Source organism: Bipolaris oryzae, assembly GCF_000523455.1.
Source record: "Bipolaris oryzae ATCC 44560 unplaced genomic scaffold scaffold_27, whole genome shotgun sequence".
In the NCBI taxonomy this organism is placed as follows: domain Eukaryota; kingdom Fungi; phylum Ascomycota; class Dothideomycetes; order Pleosporales; family Pleosporaceae; genus Bipolaris; species Bipolaris oryzae.
The window spans coordinates 221,956-241,337 of record NW_006911303.1 but is presented as its reverse complement, the minus strand read 5'-3'; the positions used below and the strand labels follow the sequence as shown (position 1 = coordinate 241,337).

The 19,382-nt window shown below is 51.3% G+C and overlaps 4 protein-coding genes across 4 annotated transcripts; 1 reads left to right on the top strand and 3 right to left on the bottom strand.

Moving 5' to 3' along the window:
* Positions 1–1,138: 1,138 nt before the first annotated feature.
* On the bottom strand, positions 1,139–2,062 carry COCMIDRAFT_88395 (uncharacterized protein; the record flags this gene model as incomplete). The annotated part of the gene is made up of 2 exons (XM_007687274.1): positions 1,139–1,803; positions 1,864–2,062. 2 exons carry the CDS (start codon positions 2,060–2,062, stop codon positions 1,139–1,141), a joined length of 864 nt encoding a protein of 287 aa, XP_007685464.1.
* Positions 2,063–6,879: 4,817 nt separating this feature from the next.
* Positions 6,880–9,970, bottom strand: COCMIDRAFT_88293 (uncharacterized protein; the record flags this gene model as incomplete). The annotated part of the gene is made up of 3 exons (XM_007687273.1): positions 6,880–9,228; positions 9,277–9,831; positions 9,890–9,970. The coding sequence occupies 3 exons, from the start codon at positions 9,968–9,970 to the stop codon at positions 6,880–6,882; spliced, it is 2,985 nt and encodes a 994-aa protein (XP_007685463.1).
* Positions 9,971–10,727: 757 nt separating this feature from the next.
* Positions 10,728–15,455, bottom strand: COCMIDRAFT_34494 (uncharacterized protein; the record flags this gene model as incomplete). The annotated part of the gene is made up of 6 exons (XM_007687226.1): positions 10,728–12,057; positions 12,106–13,577; positions 13,630–13,927; positions 14,325–14,545; positions 14,605–15,312; positions 15,423–15,455. 6 exons carry the CDS (start codon positions 15,453–15,455, stop codon positions 10,728–10,730), a joined length of 4,062 nt encoding a protein of 1,353 aa, XP_007685416.1.
* A 1,818-nt stretch (positions 15,456–17,273) lies between these two features.
* COCMIDRAFT_88427 (uncharacterized protein) lies at positions 17,274–18,668 on the top strand (the record flags this gene model as incomplete). Its single annotated transcript, XM_007687272.1, has 2 exons — positions 17,274–17,719; positions 17,783–18,668. The coding sequence occupies 2 exons, from the start codon at positions 17,274–17,276 to the stop codon at positions 18,666–18,668; spliced, it is 1,332 nt and encodes a 443-aa protein (XP_007685462.1).
* Between the last annotated feature and the right edge of the window lie 714 nt (positions 18,669–19,382).

The following is a 19,382-nucleotide window of genomic DNA, read 5'->3' as shown; positions in this document are numbered from 1 at the left end:
GGGGGGGGGGCATTTGTCATCGTTGGGCGTTGTATTAAGGTTGGGCGTGGGTGACATACCGGTGTCTTTTGTTTTTATTCTTGGTTTTTGCTTTTGGAAGGGGAGGGGGGTGCGGGGCGCGGGTGTAACGGGATGCTCGTGCGACTGCCGGGTTAGTAGATGCTAGGTGATATGCTGGGTTGGGTTTCAATAGAGGAGCGGATTTTATGTGTGGAGGGAGAGTGGATGGGGGAGGTGGAGGGTCAAACAGGGGTGTGGGTGTGGCTTGCGGGTGGCTTTGTGTGAAAGGAGTAGGAGTAGGAGTAGTTAGAGTGGTGGTGGTAGATTTGTATGCGCCAATGCAGTCGGTTAAAATATCAATTTGCGAAGTAGGGAGTTCACAATATCGAATTAGAGAAAGAGAGGCAAGTAAAAAGGTAAAAAGGTTAAAGGGGGGGGGGTATTGTATGGTATCTTCCATTTCGATCTGTTCGTAAAAATCATACTATGTACAAGTTTAAAAAGCGACACGCACTCTAACCCTTTCTCCCGAAAGGCATACCAACATCGATTCTCAAGCGGCAGAAAAAACAACAAAGATGCTGATGAGGGGTATGTAAAAAAGAGTAAATGCGTGCATATCTGGTGCTGCTGATGCGGTAGCGGCGATTGGGGGTAGTATCCGTGTGTCTCCCTTCTATGCGTAGTAGTTACATGATGTGTATAGTAAAAGGAAAAAAGGTAAAGAGGAAAAAAAGAGATGAGTTTCCCATGTCCTAGGACCAAGTGAGTATTGTTGGACAGCGAGAACTCCACAGTAAGAGAGTTAAAGGAAAAATAGATATTATGGAGAAGGGTTTCCAGGACGCTTAGGCGGAGCGCTTGACGTAGGAGCCCTGTTGGTTGATGAGTCAGTATGATGTTGTATGAGTGGTAATAGTAGTAGTGAGAGGCAGAAAAAAGAAGAGCAAACATACTCGCATGTTAGGCATGTTAACAGAGATGTGGATATCGGCTTTGTAGGCGCCGGTCGCGGGCTTGGTCTCGGGTTTTTGCTGAGAAGGGAGGAATGTCAGGAACATGTTATGCTGGGTGGGAGAGCGAAGGGGAAGAATGATGAAGGGAAGTTTGTCTTACAGGCAAACAAGCGCGTAGTTGTTTAAACACATACCTCGGAGGCGTTGGCGGCAGGAGCAGCGGCAGCGGGCTTAGTAGCGTTGGCGGTACCAGAGATGGCGCCGACATGGAGCATGTTGTCCTGGCCAAGAGTGTTCTGGATGAAGCGGGAGTTGAACTTGACAATCTTCTTGATGGCAGTGTAGTCGGCGACGCTGACGGCAAGGGGCTGCTTGACGATCATGAAGGTGACACCCTCGGCGCAAGGAGGAGTGGTGAGGGAACCAGAGTAGGTGAGGACGTCGGACCTCTCAATGGTAGAGATGACGTCGCTGTAGTTGATTCCGCCCTTGATCATGGTGGTGCTGCCGGGGGTGGAGATCTTGGAGAGGGAAGAGGAGAGGGAGGAGATGATGGAAGAGGACCTTCCGGCGGAGACTTCAAACATGAGGGCAACGACGGCCAGCTTGGTGTTGTCGGCGACACCCTGGTGAACCATGTGGAGCTCGAGAGGGTAGTACTCGCCGAGGACGTGGTGCTCGGAGGGAGTGTGCATGTGGAATTGGACAAGCTGGAAAGAGTCATTGCCGATGGTGGTGGTGCCGTTGGTTACGACCTCAATGGTCGTGCCCAAGTTCTCAAAGAGGACCTCATCGACCTTGGGGACGGAGATCTGGGGCTTAGAGGCAGCCTTGGCAATGGTAGCATCTGAAGGTTGAGTGTTAGTAAAAAGGCGTCTGAGTGCCGATGTCAGCGTGTGGAACTTACCAATGTTGATAGGAGACTGGTTCTTGCCGGTCTTGCAGGCCTCGTTCTCGGGAGCGAGAGAAGCCCAGTTGAATGGACCGTTGGTAGGACCATATCCAAACTTGGCAACCTCAGCGCCCTCAGCACGCTTGAACATGGAGAGGCCGTGAAGGCAGGTTGCCGAAGCAGTGGTAGCGAATATGAGGGTCTTGAAAAGCATAGTGAATGTGTTTGTGTGTGTGTGTTGTATGGGTAAGTGTAATACTAAGTTTAGACTGATATGCTGTAGAAGGCTGATAAGCAAGAGAAAGGAGTGATCGACTGTGTAGTATGAAGTTTGTTTTATGCTGGACAGAAGATACGGACTGCAAGTTATTTAAGTACAAGTACACAAGAGTCTACGACATCTGGTGAACAATTTAGTGCTGACGATCTAGGCGCGCACGCCCCCCTGTCCGGGTATGAACAATAGCCTACGCAAGGGACTCGGGCGTTACAGGAACATCCTGTCAAAGGCGTGTGACGAATCGAGAATGGGCTAGTGAAGAATAAGTCCGTGAAGCAAGCGAGGTTCAGGCCAAAAAAGCTTGTCAAGAGCGTGCCTGGTTCCTAAGAAGGAGTCGACGCAGATCAAACGGGCTAACAGTGTGTCAGTCTCACAAAAAACATCTGATTTTAAGGATTAGGGGTATGCTGGATATGCGTTTCCAGGCACCAAATGCCAGTTGTGCGTTTTGCCTTGGATGCAAGCCACACACACAGCTCCGTTCACGCCCGGCGTATGCTGATCTGTAACGCATCCTTCGATACGGGTTTTGGCAGCCAAGAAGGCTCCTCTTGGGCCAAGTCTGATAACAAGAGGCAATATTCTGGGACGTTTTCGCAGCTTTTCTGCCACCCGGCAGCTATGAGGGTAAAATCTCCGAGACAGGTAAGTGCCAAGCCGACGACCTGTGTCTAGTACGTAGCCACATGCGCTCCAAGAGGCCAAGTCTTGCGACAGTTGCTTAGGGGGCTTGTCGAAGGCCGTGCTTGAGACGGTGACGCCAGCCACAGGTGGCAGCTAGCAGACAAGGGAGTCTTGCGGAGAAGGCTTGGCTGTGCATGGCGACTAACGAGTACGAGTACGGATATGTACGAGGGTGAGATCACTGCACAGCCGTTTGTCCCGGCAGCGGGACTCCGTGCTGATGACAGATGGGACGGACAGTGCAGATACCAGAACCGAATCGGAACCACAGGAGCTCCTCTTTTTTTTGTGGTCACCATCAATCGTTCTCCGCAACAACGCGCAAACCGTCGTCATGCCCTCTGTCTGCCTCGTGCACACTCCACTTCAGAATAAGATATGCCCATGACAAGCTCCGGCCTAGCCTCATCCCGCTGGCATCCTCCTGGGCCTGAAACCCATAGTCGCCTTGACCCTTCAAACGGCTTGGCGAGAAAAGGGTTCATCTCCCTCGAGGAATCAGGCTACAAAGATTCCAGATTTAGGCTACGTTGCTTGGCTCCCACGTTTTGTCCGCGGATGCATCACATCGTGCTGGTCTACCCCAAACACCCAAAACCCGTAGCCAGGGGGCTAGCCTGCCTGTCCTCCCACCCCGTCGCCGCCGCCATGGTTGGGAACGTCGCCGAGCGGCAATAAGGCCGAATGGGACATGTGTGCCCAAGGCCGACAGATCGCTCATCCCTCATTCCCGTCCAATCCCATCGTCCCATCCCGTACCGTTATGAACATGGGTCCAGTTTACTGCGGAGAAACCTGGAGACAGAGGATTCGTTACAGCGGAGCGCTACGCGGCTTGGTAATGTGGGTTATGGACTGATGATTGCTGGTAAACAGGTCATTTTCCATCTACCGACCTATCTCCTCCTCTCTCCAAAACCCAGCCACAGCGCTTGGCCGCCATGGTGCAAGTGTCAACCTCCGCTGCCAAGGAGCGCATACATGTACTAAAAGGTATTGGGCCCCACGGCTGGAAGGGCGTGGCAGGTGTTGGCTACTAGCTCATGCTCACAAGCACAAAATAACGGTGGTAAGGCGCCCGGATCCTACCGACTGACACCCGCCGCACTGCGCGGACCAGCGACGCCATTCGCGCCACCATCGAGTAGCGAAAACTGTCGGGCGCTACGCACCAGGCGCATGACGAGACTCGAAAAAAGGGAGGAGAAGGGTTCCTTCAATGCTAATGGCACTCTTCTGTCTGGCGCCAACGCCATGGTTGAGTGAAGCAGCGTCCCCCCAGCAAACTCGGTTGACTTGAATCGGATATAACGCATAGCAATTTGCCCGTATGTCTCTCCGCCGTGTAAGTAAAATAGATGTAAGGCGCAATTTGCATACGAGACATGTCAACGCAACATCATAGGAAGCCACAGGAGCTAAACAACGGTCCGACAAAGTCGAGGCGACGACGCGACGCCTCCACATTTGCAATTAGCATTCTCTTCGAGTCATTCTGCTCAAAAAACAGGCGAATCCATTTGCTCGTGCCTGCTAGTTAGTTTCTCTACCTCTTCTGTGCGTCAATGCCGGTCCGTGTTTCGAAACAATTACAACCTTTTATCCAACCAGACCACGTCCAATGTCATCTTCTGCTCTTGGCTTGGCCACCATATCAATATAAACTTTCTTGGATCCTTTGGCTTTGCTCTTGGTTGCTGGCCTTCGTTTTGCTTCAAAGCTTTAACACTAAGACGGCATACAAATTGCGCATCCTCTCTCTCGGTCTTGGGCTCGGACCCTAGACATCAACTAGCCGTCCCTTTCGTACCCGATTCTTGAGTTCGTTTGCTGGAACTTGATTACGCCAAGTGGAAATCTCTAGGATCACTTGGAAGTTTTCCGTGCCTTGTTTGTTCCTTTATCCTGCTGACCGCTTGGCCTGTTCTCTCAGATTACCGTATCTCTCACACCGTCTTCCCCCATCTCCGCCCAGCAAACCGGTCGTCCCGCCCCACCGTATATTACAGAAATAACCATACTCACCCCACCCAATCAATCATCCTCGATAGATCTCCAATCTGTGTAAAAATCGTTCGATAATGACGTTTGTATCGTCCACAATCGCAGATCATACAAACTGTTCGCGTTCCGTTCTCAGCAAAGACAATGAACGGAAACATTCAAAAGGATAAAAAAGTACCCGCCCTACCCCAACCCACTCGTCTACATACTACACTCTAATTTCCATCGCATTACAACCACCGTACCAAGCCCTTCCGTTTCCCTCCGTTTTACATACCGTACACACTGCTATACAAACATACCGACGCACTGCCCCCGGTCCCCTTCCAAACAAATACCAAGCCCTCCAATGCGTTTTCGTATTCGGTCTTACTCCGACCAAGTCTTGGTAGAGCATTGGCGAAAAACCCCACCAAGCACAAGCACTGTATCTGCGAATCTTTCTCTATTGCGCTTTTATTCGCACAACTTAGCGCCTCGTCCCGGGCTTGTTGTTTGTATGGGCAAGACTAGATCCCCAAAGCGGGCTGTGCTTGTAAAGCAAAACGAATACCAGAACATGGTGATTTGGTAAGCCAAGTACACCAGAACATTGTGGACTCTGAATGCAAAGCCACTAGAACATCGCCCGTCGCGCGCATTAGCTGCGCAATGCAGAAGGTACCAAACAGCTGGTCTTGCATGCATCCAAGCGACCGGTAGTTTGGGCACTCCAGCTGTGCACATACTTTAGTACCCAAGCGCACGGTTTACACAGCCCTACTAGTACCATCAACACGGCACATTTCTTCACCTCTCCTCGATCCCGTCTTCCTATCACCCCGTGTCACGATACCCCCCAAGATTCCTTGGCACACACGTCCACGCAGTCAGCCACATTCGCAACACCTACCCAATCCATTGCGCGTCACTTACTATATTTGCCCGCCGACAAACCACCAAGACAAAAACCAAGACAAGCCACACACGAGATGACCGGCAAACAGGGCAAATGCAAGACAAAAAAAACCCTCATCAGCCAAATGGAGTACGGATAACTCCCCAATCCCGCCTCCATACTTTTTTTTAGTCCGTAGTAATCATGTGGCGGAAGAAGATGAGCTATCCCAACTCAAGACTTTCCGCTGACATCAGTGACGTCCACTTGCTTACTCGACCTACGCATCTGCCACTTTTCTCACTGAACGCGCACGTTAAAAAAAAACACAGAGTTTTCTTGCATACATATATAAGTGTAAGACCCTGTTTTAGCAAACAGCGGGGCGGGCGCACTGACGAAGATCGATTGATAATCGTGAGTTATACTGGGAAAGAAAAAAACTTTACCGAGTATACTGCATAAGCTTCTTCTTTTTTTTTTGAGGGGTATAAACTTTCAAGTACACGTGAGGAGGGGGGGGGCGGTAAGCAGTAGGCAAAGGACGGGCAAAGGTCAGAAAAGGTAGGTGGAAAAAAAAGGGAAACGGGATGATGTATCCGTGGCGTATTGTTTCGTTGACCCCAACCTCCTCTCTTTCTTCTTCTTCTTCTTCTTCTTCTTCTCCTCTCTCTCTCGGTGTCCGTATGATGCTTGGCGATAACTATAAGTACACATGGGACTTGGCGGAAAGCTGATTTAGGTCTTAACCCGTGATAATAATGTAATGTCCAACTTACTCTCCACAAAACACATTTACCGAAAAAAGAACCCTACTTCCAGTTCTACTATACGAATCTTCCAAGTCAATTGAAAAAAAAAACCACATGGCATTTGCTAAGCCTACCCGCCCCCCCTCCCCCATGTACACATTGTTATATCTTGCTTAGCCACATGGGCACACACACACACACACGCACGCGTATACTTGGCAGGTATATATGTGCAGTACATTTTCCAAGAACAGGATAAATAGGCCTACTTTCCATAGTAGTGTACTTTATCCGGGAGAAATTGTGAGAGATCGATGAGAAACAAAAAACTCGGTCGCTCAATCGCTGCACGCGTGCGCCTTGAATTTCGGTATTACTGACCCCAAGTATATAATGCTTCTAATTATATGTACAAAAGAAAGAAAGAAAGAAAACTACCGTGTGTGTCTAAAGCGCTCATAACTTGTATCTTCACGCGCAGCAACAGGAGCAGTACCAAGACCATGATGACCTGGGGCGTTGTTGTCATTGCTGTGTCTGTTCTCAGTGGTGCCAACAAGAGGCTGACGGCTGTGCACACCATGCAGCATTGCGTCAGCATCATCACCTAGATCTTCATAGTCATAGCCCTCTTCTACCGGCCGCGGTGGCCGCTGGTACCCCTTAGCATACGACGTCCCCTGCTCGAAATCACCGCCATCACCAAGACGCGTGCGACTTGATGACGGGCGACTTGATGACGGCGATGCGGGTGCAGAACCCCGATGCCGGCCATAAGGGCCCCATTCCGTAAATGTAGTAAATGTCGAAGGGGTGCCCGGGCGCGAGGCGTCTTCGGGCCTTCCATATAGCTCGCCGTCGCCACCGAATGCATCGCGGAACTCAGCGCGCTTCTTGAAGTTTTCAAAGTCGAGTTCGGATTCTGCCACGATTTCTACGTGGGGGATATCGGCGTTGGTGGTCTGTTTGCCTGGCTCCTCCGAGTCCATCTCTGTCATGACAAAATCGCCAAAGCGCTCGTAGCCAGGTGTAGCGGGCATGGCGCGGTCCATTGAGTGACGTTGCGCCGTATCAAAGATGTCGCGGCCTGTGCCGGAGCGATTGCTGTATACTTCTTTGAGCAAGTGCTGTGATTTAGCATGCACCATGGGCGTCAGTAGCTTCTTGTAAAGCGCCGGATGACCAAAACGAGTCAAGAGTCTACTTGTCTTTCTTTGCTTGCGATCATCAGTGGCATGTGCGGCTTCGGCATCCGAGAAGGGCCGTGTAGAGAAATACGACAGCTTTTCATCAAAGCTTCGTTTGCAATACCACTTGAAGCCAAGTAGGAAAAATGGAAGAGGCACCATGGCGAAGAGCATGTTGCCCGTGCCCGCCTGAAGAGAGTTAAGATCGATCGACCCTATTCCGTTGGCGCCAACCACCAAGGCGATCACGGCGTTGGCGAGAGCTACGGCGAAGAGCGTGCGGTTGACTAGAAGACGCCAGAATCTGCCTCCGGACTCGGTCTTGGTAATGAAGACATATTGAAGTAGGTACTTCTTGAATACGCAGTCCATGGCAAGGTAGAATGCCGTAACTGGAAATATGACCGGTTGGAGTGCCCCCATGCACAGACCGACGGTAGTCACAAAGAGATAGTTGTTGTAGTATTCAGCATAGGGAAATGGCTGCGGTGCACTGAGCTCGATGAGTTCTCGTGGGGTTGGCGAGAAGCACTTGCGCTGGATCCAGCTCCAGAGTAACACCCATGCTTGTGAAAGATCGATCGCCGCACCGAGATTGCGTTGCATCTGCCAAGTGAGCCAAAATGTGGACACGTTACACAGCCCCGACATGATCTTCGTGAAGAGATGGTTATCTCGTATAGCATCCCATACCCCTTGATCTTTAGCTGCGATGACTGCTGCCACGAAGCGCCAAGTTGACCCGAAGACTGAGAAAACGAGGAGGTTGTTGAAAACGAAAAACGAGTATAGCCGGGCCGTTACATGGCGTTCTCGAGATGTTTTTGAAACATCGCCAGAGTGCGTGAACAGGCGACGAAAGACTACGGGGACTCCCATATACATGAGAGTTTGTACCAGCGGTGCCAGAATACCTTGAGCGATGGCCCAGCTTGTCGGATGAGCAGAGAGATTTGCTTGAAAAGTAGGCCAAACCAGCCCCAGATGTGAAAAGTCGGACAAGAAAACCGATGTGAGCATGTTGGGTATAATAAAAGCGACCGTAAATATTACGATCCACAGGCCATCCCAAAATGCGCGCATCGTTCGGGTCCTTCGTGACATGGCAAGATTTTGCCAGAGTAAATCGTGTGGTTTTGGGGCAAGATAGACATCGCATCCTTCAGGACCTTTTTTCCTGGCAGTGAAAGCGACTGCGTGGGCGTCTTCGATGTGTTCGTAGGATGCGAATCCATAAGGCATAGGATTCCGCATATCCACAGTTTCTCTCACCTCCTTGATTGTTGTTTCCAATCTTGTGATGCGCTCGGTAAGATAGTCGATTGCGTCCACTTCGCCCTTGCCATGAATTCCCTGGTCATCTTTCGCTGGTTTGCAAGTCGGCCGTCTCGCGGGTAGTCTGTTCGGATTGGAGAGGTATTTAGCGAGATGTTTCTCGAGGTCGCGAACCGTCTGGTCATGGTCTTCGATCAATTTTGGTAATTCCTTTACGTTCCGGCCTATGACTGCCCGAGGAGCGTTATCAATCGGTTTTGCTTGTTCGATGAGTTTCACAAGTCCGGCGTCGGTTCGATATGATTGTGGAACGTGTGTGAGCTTTTTCAAGTCAGCACAAATATGATTACTAATTTATGCCATACGTACCAAAAGTGTCCTGGCGTGTAAACTAGACTTGTACTCCTCGGTGTCGAAGTATGCACGTCGGAGCTTCAGAACAGCACTATAATTCCTCCATAGAAAGAAGCACACGGTGCCCTGGATCATGTATGCGAAAGCAACGTATGCCCAGAATTTCCTTCCGAAAATATACTGTGGTGTGAATTTCATCAATGTTGAAATTGAACTCCACTGCTTGTAGAAGGGCGACCCTCCAACGACATTGACGGGGATCAGGATCAGGCAGCCGACAACGGTCAATACGAAAAATATATTTCGAATCATACGCATGAACCTCAGAAAGATGATGGCATCCAGCCCGATTTTATCCACCAAGTCTTGTTCCCGGACATTCCGGACGGCAGAGAGCCAACTTAATGGCTTGTTGCCCAGCGGTAACGGCCGGTGTTTCTCATCTGCATGTTTGGCTCGTGGGGCGTATACTCTCGAGTTGCGCGGTCGGAGGAAGCAAAATGTGAGGACTAACAAGCCTGATACGACAAAGGAATACACGACGGCGGCGTAGATAGAGGTCTCTTGAACCTGTGGTGGGGTGAGTATGGTGCTGGCGACGTCGCGTATGTGCTGGCTGGATACTTACCTGAGACTGAAAAGGATCTGAGATCAGATCTATGAATCTATCAAGACTGCTCTCCGCGTTTTGGCGTCTTTCCGCGATCATAGTTGGACCCTCCTCTTAAGCGAGTGTATAAAGTTGGGTACCCTATAAGCAAACTGCGGTGGGGGATATATGTGCGGCATGTATGTATTGTAGTAGTATTTACTACGGTCGAGGCGGGGAAAAAAAGATAAAAGCCCTGCTGGTAAAAGGGCACTCTCCACTAAAGAGCCTCACATACGAGGAACGCGTCACTCGTGACAATCGTGTCGTGCTTGTTGGGTTAGATGCATCGTACTAGAACTATCTTTCGGCCCATCGCACGTCATTGCCGCGGCCTAGTGTGGGGCTCCAGACACTGGACCATGAATCGCCCCAGAAAAACCCTTTTTCTCCAGCGAGTTTGCATCATTGTGGGTGGTGTAAAAGGAGTCTGGAACTGCTATGAAGCCCTAAAAATAAACACATGGTCGAGTGCTGGCATCATGGGACCCAACCCTTTCTGACGCCTTGGCAGCCGTCTCGAAGCAGCAACATTTGCACGTCGCAGCCTTGCCAATCACACTACAGCTGCCACGCCCCATGTGCACATATCAATACAACTATGCATTTATGTGTATCACGGAATAAAGTCATTTGATTCGACTCAAGACTTGTGTTGTCCTACTCTATGACTCCAGAAATGCAATTAATAAATCCCAAGATTCGGCAAAAAGAGCGAGGGCACATGCTTGTGGCAAATAAAAAAGCACACGCCCTACAATTTTGTGTAAACCCCCCTTTTAGGAACAATCATCGAAGATTTCACAGATTCACCACCCTAATCATATCCTGGGTCACCACTTGGCGCTGGCGTTGCGACGTCCCAACCACCCGGTGTAGGTGCGGTAGCAGCACCGTATCTGCCACCAGAGCTATCTCCTGGTGTCGGCGCAGAGTAGTTGCCTGGCGTAGGAGCGTCCATCGGTGGGCCACCCGGTGTAGGTGCAGAGTATGCACCATATCCGCCAGGTGTGGGAGCGGCATACGCACCTGGAGTAGGGGCGTTGTATGCCCCAGGCGTAGGAGCAGACAGACCTCCCGACTTCGAGGCGGCGTTGCCAGGTGATCCACCCCATGCGGGTGTTCGCCCTCCCGAACTGAAACCACCATATGATGTACGGTTGCCGTCGTTGCCACCATATGCCGTTCCTCCGCCATACGATGTCGCACCGCCATAGGCAGTTGCGCCGCCGTATGCTGTTCGAGAGCCATCACCACCACCATAAGCAGTTCGTGAACCGTCTCCTCCGCCATAGGCTGTACGTCCGCCGTCTCCACCCCAGCCGGGTGTTCGCCCACCAGCGCCTCCGCTACCTCCCCAGCCTGGTGTGCGGCCACCAGCTCCTCCGCTGCCACTGCCTCCCCAGCCAGGCGTACGACCACCACCAGAGGTGCCCCATCCAGGAGTTCGCCCACCAGATGCACCACCGCCGCCTCCATAGCTTGTCTGACCGCCCGAGTACCCACCGCGCGAACGGTTGGGGAACTTGCCGCCAATGTCCATGCTGGCACCGGTAATGGGATCCTTGACTGTGAGAAGCTCCTTCTTTACGGAAACCTGCTTGTTCTTGGTGTGCAACTCAATGCGCGCTTCGTCGTTCATCGTATCCTTAACAATTCCGAGAAGACCCTTGTAAGCGCCCTTACGGATCGTCACAGTCTTGCCAATTAGCTTGTCACGGCCAAAAGAAGCTCGCGGTGGCGGCATGGCACTCGCGTTCCCGTTTGCGCCTGCGTTGAGAGCAGGGTTGATACCGCTGAGATCAGGACCTTGAGCTTGAGCACGACCGCTCTTTGCCGCCATGGTGACTACGTTGTTGCTGCGCACCACAAAGATACCCTGATTCTCGACAAGTTCACGGTTTCGGACAAAGAGTGTACCTCTGTGGATGTACAGAACCTTGCCTTGTCGCCCTTCACCGCCGTGCTCCTTGACGTCGTCTTCATGTCTGATTTCAGATCCGTCGCGATCGGTCGCTACTGCGTGTTTGTTTCGGCCGACAATCTGTGAGACTTGGGTATGGAGGAGTGTGCGAACATCGCCTTGTTGATCGACAATTCGCAGAACTTCGCGGTCGACACGAACAACGCAACCAATGGTGGAAGCACTATGACATGTTAGCTGAATATCCTGTCAATCTCAGATCACAACTTACTCAATCTGTACAAAGTCGTAGAGGTCAAAGTTGGAGTCGGCGCCGACGTTTGCCGAGTCCGCAGCACGCTTCAGGTCCTTGCTAAAGACGGTGATTTCCTGCTGTGTCGAGTCGCAGAGCAGCGTGATCTTGTCGTCCTTGATTCTTGTAACGAGACCAACTTCATCGACGTATTTGCTTCCACCAATGACTTTGACGTGGTCACCATCACGGAACAGCTTTCGCAGTGTCTTGACAGGAGCGTCGATCCTTCTGCCCCTCAGGTCGCCCTCGCTCACTCGCAGCGTGACAATATCGCCCGTTACGGTGACAGTCGTACCGCGAATGCCCTTTTGTTCGCCAGTGTAGATCTCAACGTTATCGCCGGCGGCAAAAGCAGATCCGGAGTCGGCGGCCTTTTGCGCAGCCTGAACAGCTAGAAGATCCATGGTCTCGGTACCGTCAGCATTCTGAATGGAGAAGAATTGCAGCTCCTCCATCTTGGGATTGACTTTCTCAGTGCTGACCCAGTTGACCTTGACTTCCTTGATGAGAAAGCCATTCTGGTAGTCTTCACCCTTGTATGTGTATGCCCTCTGGTTGCCCGATCCAGTCATGCTAAGATGCTTCATGTGTCGCTTCTTCGCCTCGGCTTCATTGAACAGTTTCGCAGGGGGGCGCTCAGTTTGTCGTCCGAAGAAGCCTCGCTTGCGCTTGTTGTCTCCAGCGTTTGCATCGTCGTTAAGGCCATAGTCCAGACGTGGGACGAGTTGTACGACACAGTCGAGACCGTTGGTCGAGACTTCGACAACCTTTGCAAGATCGCCCTTGTATGTGGGTGGCCGCAGCATGCGCACAAATTTTCCAACCTCCAATGGCGCACGCTTCTTCTTTCGGAGGAGATCCGGGCGCTCCTTCGGGGGGATCGAGAACTGGCCAGAGCCCATGAAGACATTCTGGATACCCTCAATAAGCTCCACAACAGCCTGCTTTGAGTCGGCTTCAACGTAAAGGAACCCAGACTGTGGTCCTGTAGGACCCCGTTCAAAGGCCGAGTAGACCTGCACAGGCTGGCCGGTGCGAATCTTGTCGTCAAGGCGCTTTTGAATTGCCATGATGATCTCGCGTTCCTTTCCAGGACGGCACTTGCAACCCCAAATGGACGGATCGTCAACCGTGGGCAGCGCCAGAGGTACAGCGCCTGCACCACCGCGACGGGCGCTCTGCATTTCCCTCCGCCTGTACTTTTCGTCAAACTCCTTTGCGATTTCTTCAACGTCCCTTTGAGCGTTGACCTCACGGCGCATGTCAAGCTCGCGGTGGTGACGGTCATCGAGGTCGGCGCCCGTGGGCTCGAGGAGGTCATCTGGATGCACTTCATCGACACCTTCGTCGTCGCCTTCTTCCTCTTCTTCTTCGTCCTCGTCGACTTCGGCTTCGACATCAATGAACATATTGCGCTTCGCCTTCTTTCTCCGTTTGGCAGGTCGAGCCTGGGAAAGATTAGCTATTAGAACTTTGGGGGCATTGCCTCATGAAACGTACGACAACATCTTCGTCGTCGTCGTCTTCTTCGTCCTCATCGTCATCCTCATCGTCGTCGTCGTCATCGTCGACATCTATGCCGCCACCTTCTTCATCTTCGTCGTCGTTGCCTGTCATGTTGATCCCATCGCCTTCATCATCGTCATCTTCAGCGGCGGGTCTGCGCGAGGCGTTGCCGCGAGGGGCGACGTCATCCTCGTCAATTTCGGGCGCAGGGTTGAAGTCCTCCTCCTCGTCCTCTGGGTCGCTTCCATAGGACGCCATGGTGGTGGGGAAATGTGAAGTGATGAATGAACGTCTGTACGGGGGTTGTCGCAAAGCTCAGCAATGCAGCTGCGGTGATCAGGCAGGCGTAGAGGCGGTGTCGCTGGCTGATTGAGCTGTTGCGTCAGCGCACTGTGGTCGAAGTGGAGGAAGAAGAGAAGGAAAAAAGAGAGAAGACGGCGAGCGTCGATGGCAATGGGCTTTGTTTGAGACTTGGAAACTCGGAGGAGGTGCGCCCAGAGAAACCGCGCTATGCTGGCGCGCCGCAAGGGGCCGTGCGCACAGCCCTCAGCTCCATCCCCAACGCGTTTGCTTGGCGCCTTTGATACGCCTCAAGGGAGGGCAAAAGTGTGACCGCCATCCGCTCACTATGCCAGTTGGATACGATTCTTGAAACACCCCGCTGGAACAGTATCAGGGATGATCACAACCTCGCCTTGTCCTTGTCCTCGTCCTCACATACTCTCACCACTGCTCTCCCCCAAGCCTTGTGCGCCCTCACATCCTCCAGCGCCCTACCAACTGCTTCCAGCCCATGATAGTTCTCTTTGTAAACTACCGGCTTTATACGTCCTGCCTCAACTAAGCGTACGAAGCCATCCCATACATCCTTTGTCCTCTGTGGATCCCGTCGCCCATCTTCGCCAAATCGCTATTCGTTGTGAGCAGATGTAACAGACTGGGGAATATACAATTAGTCGAATGACTTACATAACCATGCACTGCTATTGACTTGAGAAGGATGCGGTTTGCACGGATGTTCTCAATGTTTCCGTTCCTTGCTGCAAACCCCACAATCACCAGACGACCACGGTACTTCAAACACTTGACTCCACTCTCCACAGCGCCAATGCCATCGTACACTACATCTACGCCCTCGCCGTCTTTCGTTAGTTGTTTGACACGGTCTTCCCAATTCTTGTCGTGGTAGTCAACAATAGCGTCTGCGCCAATACTTCTGACCATAGCACCTTTCTCTTCGTCACCAACCACGGCAATAACCTTTGCGCCAATAGCTTTTGCAATCTGTACCGCCATAACTCCGAGACCCCCACTCGCACCCAACACGAGTACAGTTTCTCCAGCTTTGGCTTTGCAGACATCAATCAATGCGCCGTAACTTACTGCTCCACTGCTACCCACCGCACACGCCTCAGCATTCGTCCATTGCTCCGGTACATGACGTATCGCTTCTTCAGAAGCCCAGATTTCTTCAGCATAAGCACCTAACCCGCCCCCAAACACGCGGGCACCAGGCCTGAAAGATGATTTGGGAGGACTGGATATGACAATGCCAGAGAACTCTGTGCCTAACACAAACGGAGGCTTAACATGACGTCGGTTGTTCTGGTGCAGACCTTGGGCATACAGAAGATCGACGTGCGTTACAGCTGAATGTGTGATCTTGATATGAATTTCCTCTTGGTGTTTACGTTCCAGACCGGGGATGGAGCAAGGCCTGAGGTCCGCAATGTTCTGTATACCAGATGTCAGACCAAAAGCACCTCGAATTTCTGTCGGCAACTAACTGTGACAAACTTTTCCACATGAATGGCCTTCATCATAGGTGAAACCCGGAGGCTGAAGAAGTTCCGCTTGAATCTATTTTAGTTGACAACTCTTTTCTAGGGAAGCTCACACTGCGTGTACAATGCTACTGCCAGGTATATCACGGGAGATCGACGTGAGTGGGGTGCGCGAAGTTGCCGAGGTTTGTTTATTCGCAGCAACAACTCGATGAGCATGCAATCAACCTGTTATTAACATGGTACACATATGAGCGAAGCAAGCAGATGCTCAAGATGGTAAATTGATTGAACTGTTTTTTGAGCTATTATGTTGAGAATTTTTTAAAACAACTACAGAAGCTACCAAATGCAACAGCAGGCGAGTCCTGCCATTCTATACGCCACGCCAGCTACTGCGCATTGCTCAGTGTAAGGGTACGTAGGTATGTATGCAGGTACTCAGCCTCAATACTACACTAGGATACGAAGTTGTAACCCGCGAAGGCCAGTGTTTGCGCTCACCTCCATGTCTTCCATTCATCGTCCGGAAAAGGCAACGTCAAGCAATGATGACATTATCTAGTCAGGGGCGAGAGATATTTGATTAATATTCAAGTTTTGGTTATTCCCGGCCAACGTTCTAGAACTATAGTCTTTCTCATCAGGGGGCTGGCCTTTTCACGGCATCTCGTATTCCCGTGTCGATCAACAGTCCGCGTCCACGGAGATATCTTTAACATCATCCAAAGGGCACCAGTCTTACATATCAACATCTATATACTTCCAACGAACCATTAGATATGCCACCAAAGCCGGTAGGTAGTTTCGTAGAAGTAGGGAAAACCTTTGTTACCAATGTTCACTGGGCGGTATCTGCCGGATATCTAGGGGCAATGACGTCTAGCGGGAGGATATTTGCTTTGGACGGCAGGCTAGACGCATCCTGCCAGGGCATTCCGGATTTCAGGTTCCGGTAACTGATCGGCATCCAACTGGCGAATAAGAAGACTACTTTCAACAGAACCAGATAATAATTGGTCCTCGTATCGTAGTCGTTGCTGCTATTTCGATACCGTGCCCAACCTCGGTCACTACCATAACCATATATCCTAGTACGATCAACGACAATTCCAAATCGAAAGGCTGCCGGATTACCAAATAAGCACAACTTGCAAACTTAATGGCGTGTGGTTGCAATTTACTCATCGTAGACGTATAGGACAATGGCCTTGTTTCTCTCCCAGTCAGGAAGTTCGGCATTGATGCACGTTACAGGAGACCAGTGCGCCCACGTAACATAGCTGCCGCCATAAGAAGGGTTCATCTCAAACGAGATGGGGTTAGTACTCTACTGGTAACGGCTTAGTTCTACGGCCCCGGTCAAGCTAATGGTCCCACATACCTCCTATGCTGAATTCATGAACGCAAGCCTTACGGTCGAGTTGTTCGCTTTACTTTGTTATATCATCAAATAGGGCAGTACTTTACCAGTACATGACATAGCATCTAGGTGAACATGTTGAATGATTCTCGGGGTTGCCTAGCAAAAACATACAGCTCATCATTGGCCGCATGGCATGAACCCGGATCGACAACCCTCCCGAGACTAGAGTCCTGAGTAGTAAATGAACATTAAGATGGGCAAATGTAGCGCGCAATGACCTTGTCGATCAACGGCGGGGCAGTGCAGCTAGTTGGAAGCCACTGTTTCTAGTATGAATGATGTAGCCATACCCACACATTAAAAAGGAGGGCTAAAAGCAGTATTTGAAAATCCGCGAGGCTTGCGACTACTTGTACTTCGTGAATCCCCAGAGTTTTCGGGGTATCTACTCAACGGTCAACAAACAGTAATATTTAATCGTCACGAAGATGGTCTCTATCAAGGCACTGCTTCCTCTCGCCCTCGTTGGCCTTGCGACAGCCCGGAACTGCACCAACATCATCATCGAGACTCCTATCGTCTCCCGGCAAGGGAAGTTTCGAGAGGTGACGCTTGAGAGCAATGTGGACGTCAGCGAATTCGCAACTCGGCTCGCCAAGTTCCAAAGCAACTATACTGCAGAGTTGCTCGAGGGATACCAGACTTTGGAAAAGACCTTCAACATATCTGCTCAGTACTGCGAGCCCGATGGTGGAAGCAGTGATACCATTCAGGTATTGACTCACGGTGTTGGGTTCGACAAGACATACTGGGACTTGGAGTACGATAATTACAACTACAGCTACGTCAACTCTGCTCTAGACGCAGGATACAGCACACTTGCAATTGACCGTCTCGGCATCGGAAACTCGTCGCATGGAAATCCCTTCAACGAGTAAGCAAATATCTAGCAGCAGCACACTTGCAACCAACATACTAACCCGCGTCCGCCCCGCAGAATCCAAGCCCAAGCCTCACTCGAAGCCATCAACTCGCTCACCCTCCAGCTCCGCAACGGCACAATCTGCGCCATCGGCCGCCCCTTCAAAAAAGTCATCCACGTCGGCCACTCCTTCGGCTCCATCCTCTCCTACTGGCTCTCCGCCAAATATCCCTCCAACACCGACGGCCTCATCCTCACCGGCTTCTCCGTCTCGGGCCAATTCCTACCCTACGTAATCGCCGGCTGGAACCTACACAGCGCACGCCTCAACCAGCCCTTCCGCTTCGGCAATGCCTCGAACAGCGGCGTCAGGAAACTCGCAACCAGATACGCCCTAGCCTCCAACCTCGCCTCGGGCCTCGACAAAATCCTCAAGTTCGCCGGTGTCAATCTCGCAGGAAACGACATGTGGAACATGCTCTTCACCACCGAATTCACCGACTTCTTAACCGGATACAATACTACGGTTCAATCGCTAAACTACCCTTCGGGATACATGGCGCACTCCAGCCTCACCGCTCTCCAATACGTATTCCTGCAGCCCGCCAACTACGACATTAACCTCGCCATCCACGGTGAAGCGACAAAGCAAGCTGTGACAGCAGGCGAGTTGCTTACTATCGGTAGCTCCCCCTCCTCCTCGCCTTTCACAGGCCCTGTGCTCGTTATCACCGGCGAAACAGATGTACCCTTCTGCGGCGGAAATTGCTATGGAAAGCTACCCGGGATGCAGTTTGAGAATATGATTCAGGCGGCTGATCTGGCGTTTCCCGAGAAGAAGGACGGGGTGAAGGTGCATGTGCAGCCGGAGACGGGGCATGGGCTTAATTTTCATTATAATGCTACGGGGGGTTATGGGGTTATGCGTGAGTTTCTGGCGAGTAATGGGTTGGCTGCGTGAAGGAAGGGGGGATTTTTGGCTTTGTGATTCTTTTTTCTTTTCTTTTCGGTAGACTTGGGATTTTTACAGATCCTTCTTTTACTTTCCATGAGAGAGCGGTTGGGTACGCTCGATTGTATATTATTTAGGATTCAAGAATAAGATTAACAATATTTCTTTCTCAACTCGAAGGTCTGGAGTGTGTGTGTGTGTGTGTCTGGAAAAGGGGCTATCTTGCGGTGAGGTTGTTGACTGGGTAGTTTGCTTACTCATACCCATCACGACTCATTGTCCCGCGAAAATGCAATGCATCTTCCGCTTTTTTGCTTTTGATAATTTGCTTGGCCAAGTCCGTCTGTATAGGCACTGGTAGCCTGAAACGGAGCCGGCCGGAGGACCGGGTGCGGAACCGGGTACGTGATGTTCTGGTTGCCGGCTGCGGTGATAGAGGTATGGAGGTTGCGATGGTTGTTGTAGTAGTCGTTGATAACCGTACTTACGCAAGAAACAGAGTGCTGACATCTCAGCATCCATCAGACAAACAGCAGCAGTAAATACCATGTAGCCTCGTAAATCCCATCTCCTCTTGCACCCGCAAAACTCCTCTGCACCCAACCCTTGCCTTAATTCTCCCCCATCTCAATCCCCCCACCCCGCACCCTCGCTCCCCCTACTATCAATACCCCAATCCAGCACAAGCGCAAAAATGACGTTATCCCCACCCATACTCCTCCC